The sequence below is a fragment of the Lycium ferocissimum genome, chromosome 1 (genome assembly GCF_029784015.1).
Source record: "Lycium ferocissimum isolate CSIRO_LF1 chromosome 1, AGI_CSIRO_Lferr_CH_V1, whole genome shotgun sequence".
Lineage (NCBI taxonomy): Eukaryota > Viridiplantae > Streptophyta > Magnoliopsida > Solanales > Solanaceae > Lycium > Lycium ferocissimum.
Window position 1 is genome coordinate 19,955,275 of NC_081342.1, and position 10,683 is coordinate 19,965,957.

Genomic DNA, 10,683 nt, shown 5'->3' on the forward strand with positions numbered 1-10,683 from the left:
GGCATCCTATGTGATAGGGATAGAAATATTCCGTGATAGGTCACAAGGACTGTTGGGACTGTCTCAGAAAGGCTATATCGAAAGAGTTCTTGAGAGATTTAGCATGAACAACTGTTCAGCAGGAATGGTTCTAATTCAAAAAGGGGACAAATTTAGTCTCATGCAGTGTCCAAAGAATGATGTAGAACGAAAAGAAATGGAGTCAATTCCTTACTTTCTATTGTTGGAAGTTTGATGTATGCTCAAACTTGCACAAGACCGGATATTAGTTTTGCGGTCGAATGCTAGGAAGATATCGAGTAACCCGGAATTGATCAATGGAAAGGCGCAAAGAAAGTTTTGAGGTACCGAAGAACGAAGGATTATATGCTCACGAATCGGAGATCCAACGGTTTGGAAGTTATTGGATACTGATTCGATCATGGTGGATGTGTTGACACTAGAAAGTCCACTTTTGGTTACTTGTTCCTATTAGCTGAAGGAGCACTATCGTGGAAGAGTGCTAAGCAATCCGTCATTGCTACATCCACAATGGAAGCAGAATTTGTGGCATGTTTTGAAGCCACAATTCATGCATTATAGCTGTGGAACTTTATTTCAGGACTTGGGGTTGTCGACACCATTACCAAGCCGCTGAAAATTTATTGTGATAATATCTTGCGGCAATATTCTTCTCCAAGAACGATAAGTACTCCAAAGGTGCCAAACATATGGAATTAAAGTACTTTACCGTCAAGGATGAAGTTCAGAAACAAAGGGTGTCACTTGAGCATATTAGAACTGATCTCATGATTGCAGATCCGTTAACGAAAGGTTTACAACCAAAGACATTTAAAGAACATGTACATAGAATGGGTCTTGGTTGTACTTATGATTAATATTTTTCTTTATGATGTTTGACACTCTGAGCTCAATTATGTGTTTCTGATATACTTTAATGAATTTCCTGTTTCTCATAATGGTGTACACATTATTTTTTTGAGATATTACAGGATAAGTCTCAATGAGACATTATTATGGACCATAATGTTAAATGTTTTATAGCTTATGAACCTAGTATGATAAGTTGCTACTGTTGTAGTATATGGACGGGAGTATGTAGCACAAAATTATGTATAACCGCCATAACTCGCATTAGTGGTTTGTCATATTATGGTATGTATGACGGACGTTATATAAGAGATTTATTTTATGCGCAACTAATGTTTATATTGTTAAATATTAGCGTTATGCGGTCATTGGGCCAAGTGGGAGAATGTTAGAATTTTATTAATTCTAATATGTGGTCCAATTAATGTAAAGCCCATAACTAATATTTAATGAAGAATAAATCTCGTTCGTTAGATCGGTTACTTGATGGACGTACCGGATTAAGTCTCAACTCCTATAAATTGGTCCTCCCTCCACCCATTAGGGTTACCACTTATTCTATACATTTTTTTTTCCATCACCGACTTCAACGTAAGACTAGGGCAAGGAGGTAGAAATCAGTTTTACACAATTAAAGCTTCCGCTTTCATGATAATGTCTTCCGCATCAGGTATGTTTTCCGTATTATCTCCATGTAAGATTATTGTGTTCAAGATGCTGTGTGAATTAAGTTAATCTTACATAAATATGATAGAATAGCGTACATTTACTGAAGAAAAATGGTCCAAATATACCTTGAACGGTCGAAATGGCTCACTTGTGCCCGCCCTTAATACAGGAGTAGTTAGTTTAGAAATATTCTTGCCGTTACAAAACTGACTAGTATGACCTTTATTGACTTAACAGTTAACGATTAGAAACTAATTACACTGATTTGCCCTACAATTTGCCATGTGTCCAACACATGGCTTAATTAGATCACCCATTTTTTACCCCTCTACTCCTTTTAGAATTACACTACTGCACGTCCAAACGGCCGTGATTTTTGCATTTCCTCTTTTTCTCTCCGTCTCCAGCATGATGGTTGGATTAGAGTTTTGGGTTTCATGAGAAGAAAAAAAACATTAGGTTATGGAGTGAAAATTTCTAGACATTCCAACTAGCATGTAAGTTTTCCTTAATTTGACACATTTAACATAACTGTTAAACAGACTAGTACATTATAATAGTAGTAGTATTTGTTCGGAAGATAGGTCTATGTTTTTGCATAAGCTTTATGCTATTGTCTTACATTTTAATTTGTGCTTCTTATTCCAGTACTGTCATAACTCATAAGATAGTTGAAATATGACATGTTATGCTAGTGCCCCACAACTTAATAAAAAAAAAAAGTTGAGCTAGGAGATCACAACTTAATTTCTTCGAGGTCTAAACATACAGAATATAATACATGCATAAGTTCTAGATTGTTTTTCACAAGCCCATCAAAACTTTTATACAATATATTCTACCTTCATAGAATTAATCTAGTACTGGTTCTCAAAGACTAGTGGTACCTACTAATTAGTAACATATTAGTGTAATATCTTTGGCATTTAATTAGGTTTGAAATCTCTTCTTCCTCTCAGCCACCATAGAGAGAAGTCTTGAAACACCTTGAGTCCACATCTCATATTCTCTTTGGTTCTTGCATTCGAACTCAACCACACCACGTACTTCTGTCTTTAGTCCAAAATATCGACGTTTTTCTCCATCCTCAAATAAATGCCTTCCTGGCCATGCTGGTACATCCTTGTAAACTTCTAGTACTACATCTGCAAGACACAACATTTTGTCAAGTTTTTTAATTCATAGGCGTTTTGCTATAACATTTCAAATTAGTAGGACGTACTTTTCTTTTTCTTGGTGATAGTTTTTCCCACATGTTTGCTTTTCATCTTCAACATCACCTGTGAAATTGGGATACATCAAAAATTAGATTGATGGTAAGGACTCAATCAACTCAAAGACTATTTATACGATCAAATTCTATGTATTGACGAGTTACCATATTTGTACGATCAAAGCACTTATAAATTAAGTTTATTACAGGTCAGTCAATTTCTATAATAAACATTAGTAATTAATAACCTGGTAAAAATGAATTTCTACTAACATGCTATTACAAATTAAAATACAACAAATGGTGTACAAAAATCATGATACTATATAAGTGTATATAACTAAGGTGATTACCTCTCCGCTTCGATGAATATAAACAGAGACAATTTTCCAATGAAGATCACCTGAAACGAACAAATAGACTGCTTAAGTAAAATTGGACAGAATTTTGTGCATTCAATTTGTAACCATGGGGACTTGTAGAAATTACCATTACGCGTTCTCTTGAGTAGCTCACGACCCCGAGCCAGCAATTCTTGATTACAAACACCCAAAAAGTTCTCTTCAATGTCAAGTCCCTCACAGTAATTACTGCTACTACTATTACTGTGAGATTGGTCACTGTTTCGACCTGTGCCTGCCCCAATTCCCTTGTCTATTGGAATTACCGCTGCTATGTTCCATACTTCCTTCAGTGCTCTTGCCTTTAATGTTGCAGCTCCTCGCAAAGCTGGAAAAAAAAAGAAGAAGCATATTACTACCTCAACTCCCTAATATTAATTGTCTTATCGAATTGAATTTGTTTCAAAATGTTTGAAATTTAACAAAACAAGTCATTTACAAGGACAAGTACCAATCGAAGAAGGATTTTTCTTTTAAATTTAAAAAGATTCTCCCGCGATCAATATTAGTGTAGAACACACACTGGTCGTGTCTAATAGGTACATATCTTGAGTGATGTACTCACTCCGTTTCATATTACTAGTTGTCATGTTTCTGTTGTTTTTTTTTTTTTTTTTTAGAGTCAAACTATATAAACTTTTACCAACATTTAAAAAAAAAAAATTCATCAAATTGACATGAGAAAAGTTGCAACTTGTAGTACTTTTCATATAATTTTTTAATATTTAAATTGTAATTGTAAAATATTGAGCGAATCTAATCAAATATAGTTCAAAAATTTAGTCAAATTGACTCTCAAGAAGTAGAAGTAAAACATGATAACTAATTTGGAACGAAGGGAGTATTTGTTCAATAGATACTAATCCTAATTTACATGGAAGTACCGAACAAGTTGAGTGTTGTCAAATGTATTTGACCTTTTTCCCATCTTTAGTGTTTCAATTAATTAGTGGGATATTGATCAAGTGAGACAATGGACCAGAGGAAGTACATGAAACACCACCATTATGATATTAACTGACCATATGTTACATCATTAAAATCCATTTTTTAAATGTTGTTAGTAGTCAAATTAACTCTGCAATTGTGTCGAGTTGAAGTGTCTAAAACTGTAAATTAACCAAATGATTTAGTCACCTGTGGCAGCAGCAGCAGTAAGAGTTGATATATCCCCATGGGAACGCACATTAACAGCAGAACTAATCGCAGATATAAGATGATCCCTATCAGCACCCATAGCTTCAGCAGCCTCCACACACTGTGCTGCCACCAGCATTGTTGCCGATGCAACAGCAGCATCAGTCTTCGCCATCTGCTCGTCTTTCCCCATAGACGATGCAGATGCGGTGGCCGCAGCAATTGCGGCCACCGATGCAGCAACTCCAGCTACTGAAACAATAGCGTGGAGTTGCGCGTTTTGGGCCCGGCTTTCTTCTTTCTTTTTCTCTCTCCTTTCTTTTAACCACCTCCCTACTGTCTTACCACCAGGGGTGTTGGGTGCTAAACTAACAGCGGATCCGCTGTATCCGTTTCTTACGTTTGTGAATAATGGTTGCAGTGTGCTGTTTGCTTTCAAGTACTGCATGCACATCCCATATGGTGAGAAAATGAATATTAGTGGTAGATGTAACATTAAATTAATTGAAAGCAATATTTTCAATACGAAGTATAAATTTGTGAAAATTAATGAAATCTCAAAAGATACTATTAAAATTTGATCACATAAATTCAAATGTGTATTGGTCCATATGTAAGAAGGTAGGTACACCTCTGTATCCCAAACTAACAATCACTTTAACTCAAAAAAAGGTGACCAAAATAATTGTCACTTTAATAATTCAAGGCTAATGAACGCACAGTGTTTAAGATGAAACAAATCAATCTACTTTTATTAAATAGAGATAACTTAGAAAACTATATCTTGTATTTATTATTTTCTTAATTGACGTGAAAAGAGCCAAAACGATAATTAAAATGGGAGGAGGGAGTATTGTACTGAATGTTTACACTAGACGAATAGATGCATGACATGTGTTTTATGCGTACAATTTTATCAGTTAACTATGCTTAACTAATGCATATTTTTACTTAATCATAATAAATTGAGTTAGTTTGGTGCAAACTCTCTAAAATCTAAATCTTGAATATGGCTGTAATGAAGGTGACAATGGCATGTAAATAACATCAAAAGGTACAACTTGATGCAGATAGGTAAAATTTAACGTTACATAAGAGAGGAAACAAGTTGATGGGAAACTAAAACAAGCAAGCCAGAATTCTGAAATTGGTGAATGCCAGTAATTTGCCAGAATTCTGAAATTGGTAAATGCCAATAATTTGCCAGAATTCTGAAATCGGTGAATGCCAGTAATTTGCCAAAATTCTGAACAGGGAAGCAATGACAAATTGATAAAGATTGACAGTGAGCATCAATTTTTTCCATTTACACACTCCACTAGTTCTTCAGAAAGTTGCTGCCCTGGTGATGGGTAACTAAATAGTAGGACAAATCTCAGTCATCTTGAATCTTACTCGTAGTATATTCTAGTGAAAGCTAATTAATACAAACAAATTCAATTTGCCTCGTTTAGATATGACATCTTCACGTGCTACATAACTACAAGGTACTCCATGTGATAGGTTTTATAGATCAGGTTCTGTTATTAATTACATCAGTGTGTGCCAGTCTAAAATCAAAAGGCTTTTACCAAGTCATGGCTTGTTTTAACACGAGTATCTTATATGACTACTCATTTCCGAGTTAATTTCTTGGATGGTGACCCAAGCTTAGGGAATTTTCTACAAAAGTCACTTTTATTTCATTTAGGACAATAAGGTCACTCAAGTATCACTATTTTCCTCAAAAAGTAGCTAAACACCTCAAAATTAAGCCTCATTCTCTCCTAGTTGGCATGCCATGTCACTAAAGCCCCATTTTTTTATTTTAATAATAGACATATTTAACTCATCAAACTCATTTAATCAAATTCATATTTTATACCCAATTAAATATAACATGGTTAAAAAGCGGCAAAAGAATCAAAACACACTTTTTATTAAGCCACTTTTTCAAATCTAAATTCTTTTTAATCTCGATTCAAATGTATTATCTTTTAATTTAAATTAAAGTTCAAGCAATTTAATCTTTCTATTCAAATTCAAGTTGTTTTAAATAGCATATTTTTTTCCACATTAAACAACATAGTCTTTCCACATTAAAATACAATTACACAGATAACACAAAAATTAAATTCGTATTGGTTTAACTTTTAAAAAATCTAATTAAATCGTATATTTAAAAAATAAAGTTAGTGTAAATTTTCTCTCTTTATTTTTAGCTATCTATTCATATATATGTAGTTTGCAATTTTTGGCATTTTCATTTTCATACCATCGAGATCTTTTTATTTCTCATGCAAAAGATATAGAATTTTCATTACTATAATACTTATTTTAAAATATTATATTATAACTCTTATTTTTTATTTTGAAATATTATATTATTAGTCTTATATGAAATATAACATATTCTTAATTTATTTCATGTTATGATATAGATATTCCAACTTGTCAAGTTAATCATGTTAATACCTAGAAATATATTAAACTAAAGCTCTAAACAATTTTTTTATATTTTAATTTTAAATTTTAATACTTATCTATAGATTTAAAAAAATTCTCTCTTTTAATTCTAATTCATATAGATTACATGCTAGTTTGTTCCTTTGCCGATTTTTAACCGGGTCATATTTGATTAGATATAAAATATGAATTTGATTAAATGAGTTTAATGAGTTAAATAAGTCTATTATTAAAAATATGGGGCTCTAATGACGTGGCATGCCAACTAGGAGAGAAGGACGCTTTTGAGGTATTTGGTATTTTTTGAGAAAAATAGTGATACTTGAATAACTTTATTGTTCTAAATGAAACAAAAGTGACTTTTGTAGGAAATTCTCTAAACTTAGGTGACCATCCAAGGAATTAACTCACTCATTTCCCTTGAACTTCAAGTGGGAGACGTAATTACGTAAATCCTACGGAGTTTATAACATACTAACATAGTTCTTTAAAAGATGAAATTATAGGTATTGGTCATGATAAGTATAATATTGTTTCTGTCACAATTAATGCGAAGGGAATCGAAATAAGAGGATCAAAATACTTAAAATTTGACTATGAATTTGGATAGAGATTCTTCAAAAAAATTAAAATAAAATTTACGAATTTTAAAGCTACACAAAAAGTAGTAATACAAGTTAACATATCTAATAATTTACGGTGCTTTCAAAAAGTTTGAAATATTCTGTCAAAGAAAAACTTATTTGACATCTTCATATAAAATGAAACAAAGATAGTAAGTAATACAAAACATAAAATGGACAATTTGCTAAAAAGTAATTTATGGACAATTTGCTAAAAAGTAATTTACACTGATTGAGTAAAGTTCTTTACATCACTAATAAGTATATAAGTTAAATTCATTTTTAAAATTCTAGCTAGCCTCACAAGTCATAAGGAAATAAGTTACTTGGACATGGGTTGAGTGCCATTGCGTCCCTTGTCTTTTTCTATAAAAGTTTGATTTCGCTTTTTCATTTTTGTTTTAACTTTCTTGATCTCGTATAAAACCAAAGTTAACATCTTTATCTTTTTCGTTTTTCTATTTTTGGCACTTTGGGGTAGAGTTATTCTGCAAATGAAGTCAAAAGGCAGCTCTGATTAGACGGCTAAAGCATCCTTGTAATTTGTAAAGCAAGAAAAAGTTGAATATCGAAATTAACAAAAGTGCATTATGTTTTTAACTTTTCTTGTGAAGAACACTAGAAAAAGCTTTCCCTTTAGAAGTGGGTCCAATAGAATCCCCTTATTTCTGTAAGCTCACAATCAAATACTCAATCAGCAGCCATCATCATTATTATTCCCTCCGTCTCATAATAAATATCATTTTAATTCAAAAAAAATTGTTTCATAATAAGTGTCATTTTAGAATCAAAACACAAATTAGCTAATTTTTTTTAATTCTATCCTTAAACAAAAATTGAAAAGTTAAAGTAACATCTAAATGATAATTTGAGAAGCCACATAGAAACTTGATATTGTTGGATTCTCAATGTAAAAGGTTTAGTATTTGTACATGCTCTAATCAAGAGGAAAATTAATTTTTTTTATTATATAGGGGTAATTTGGTAAACTTGACATTGCATTATTGGCTTCTTAATCTACGTGTTTTTGACGAAGGTGACACTTATTATGGGACGGAGGGAGTAACTAATAACCACAGTCCACATTTATCATAATTAAACATTTAAGACAGAAAAGATATGCACTTGGGGCTGCTTTAATTGACAAAATAAAGTGATCAAGATACTAAAGAAATTAACCTTAATTTAATAATGAGAGAAATTAATTACCTTAACAACATCTTCGAACTCTTCAGAAGGAGAGACTGGAGGGCTATCAGTTTCTTCAGTCAGAGAACCATTGAGAGGTCCGCTACTATGAGATAATCTTCCTGAAGTTAATGGTGATATTTCCTGCCCATTGTGCATCTAACAATTTCCCAAAAAATATGTTAAAAATGTTATTACTGTATTGTTCCATGAAATTCCGCTGTAATGTAAACAAACAAAAAGAAACCATCCCTCTTTTTCACTTTTTTTGTAACACGTCTCAATTTCAAGTAAATTGGACTAATTACACGAATCTCTACTATTCAAATTGCTCCACTACAAACGTATCTCAACAAAGATTATACAGACAGACTCTATAACAGTCATTTTTTTAACAATACTTTTCGTTATAACATCAAAGTTTTTCTTGGAACTAATTTTTCATGTTATATTACTAAGTTTTCTATAACAATCTTTCATTAACAATATTCAGACACACGATGCTGCTATATAGAGGGGTTTGACCGTATAAACAAGAAAATTTGACGTTTTAATGTTTTCAACTAGTGTATAAATCACTGACATGACTAAAAAAGTAAGGACCATACAAAATGTGTTAAGAGTATGTACTTACAGATTGAGACATAATGCGTTCAAGGACAAGTTGAGAAGTAGCAGAGGAAGCAAAAGAGAATGTATTTCCAGCAAGCTTATTAGCTAAATCTTCTTCCTCAGCAGAGATATTCTCAGGTATAGTAACAACAACAGTACTGCTAGTACTACTATTTGTATTGTTATTACTAGCAGAGGAATTATTTGCAATGGTAGCCTTAGGTAGAAGAGATGGAGATGAATTAGTTAAGGTTTTGCATACTTGCAAAGCAGAGGCACTCCATGATCTTGACAAGAATTCCATTGGTGCTTTTGGACTTTCTGGTAGATTTACTCCATTCACCATGTTTTTTTCTGACCATTTATGATCCATGATGTGCAAAAAACTCACAATTTTTGCTAACTTGGGCAAGTTTGTGTAGTAGTAGTAGTATAGTGTTCTAGTGTGAGTGTGTGAATTGCTTTTGAAGAAGACTGCCGGGGTCTTGTTGATTTTAGCTTTGGACGTCTTTTTATACTAGGAACTTGACTTGTCGATATTGTCCTGATTTGTACACATCTGATTGAGAAATGTCTATAATAAAATTATCTTAATAATATCGTTTTAAAATCCTATTATTTTTTTTAATAATTTTAGCTTCTATCCACCGATGTAATGTTACATTGTCACGATGTTCAAAAGATAAATATAGGTAACAACTAGCCTGACTAGCCGAATTTTCAAAATCTACTTATTTTTTAAGTACAAATACTTCTTTGAAAATGTTGTTAGAAAATATCAATTTGTGTTTGACTAATAATTTGAAAAGTACTTATGTCAATATTAGAATAGTAATATGTGTTTATCTAAAAGTCTTTCTCAGGAAAAATATTTTTCCAGCTACCATTCAAAAACATTTTTTTTCCTTAAAAACTTGATCAAGCATAAAATAAGCACTTTTAGCTTGCCATAAGTTTGACCAAATATGCTATATATGTAATAAGTGGAATTAGTGATCTAGAACATATGATGGACAATGGTGGAGCTAAGAATTAATTCTAATAAGAGGATTCAAAAAAGTGCAAAAATGTTATACCTAAAAGTTAAATGGATTCAACAGTTTATAAAAACTAAAAAAAAAAATTATATAAAAAAAAAAACTATTTGCACCGTATGATTCTCAAATGAATTAAATTCAATTGATTTTTTCTTACAAGCAACATGTTACAATAGGTTGAATTTTATATATTAACAGTGCTAACATTAATAAGTAAGTTAAATCACATTTAGAGTGTTTTCTTGAAAGGTGGAATTGTTGAAAATGAAGGCAACTGGACCGTAGTCAAGGAGGTCTCTTTGACTTATTGTCAGGAGTCTGCAACGTGACTTCCTTTCTTTTGAAAGATAATTGCACCAAATATTTGGGTGATCCCAGGCACACTGCTGCATAAAAGCTAAAGCGCAATCGCCCCACAAAAAGAAATAAGTTTATAAAACAAAGCTACTAAAGCTTTAACTAGGGCCCTACACAGCTGGTCCGCCACT

The 10,683-nt window shown here is 32.3% G+C and overlaps 1 protein-coding gene across 1 annotated transcript; it reads right to left on the minus strand.

The window, feature by feature from the left end:
- Positions 1–2,268: 2,268 nt before the first annotated feature.
- LOC132051751 (VAN3-binding protein-like) lies at positions 2,269–9,669 on the minus strand. Its single transcript, XM_059442950.1, has 7 exons — positions 9,181–9,669; positions 8,568–8,705; positions 4,291–4,732; positions 3,242–3,481; positions 3,106–3,155; positions 2,762–2,819; positions 2,269–2,684 (listed from the first exon to the last, which is right to left on the minus strand). The coding sequence occupies exons 1-7, from the start codon at positions 9,529–9,531 to the stop codon at positions 2,470–2,472; spliced, it is 1,494 nt and encodes a 497-aa protein (XP_059298933.1). The 5' UTR covers positions 9,532–9,669; the 3' UTR covers positions 2,269–2,469.
- Between the last annotated feature and the right edge of the window lie 1,014 nt (positions 9,670–10,683).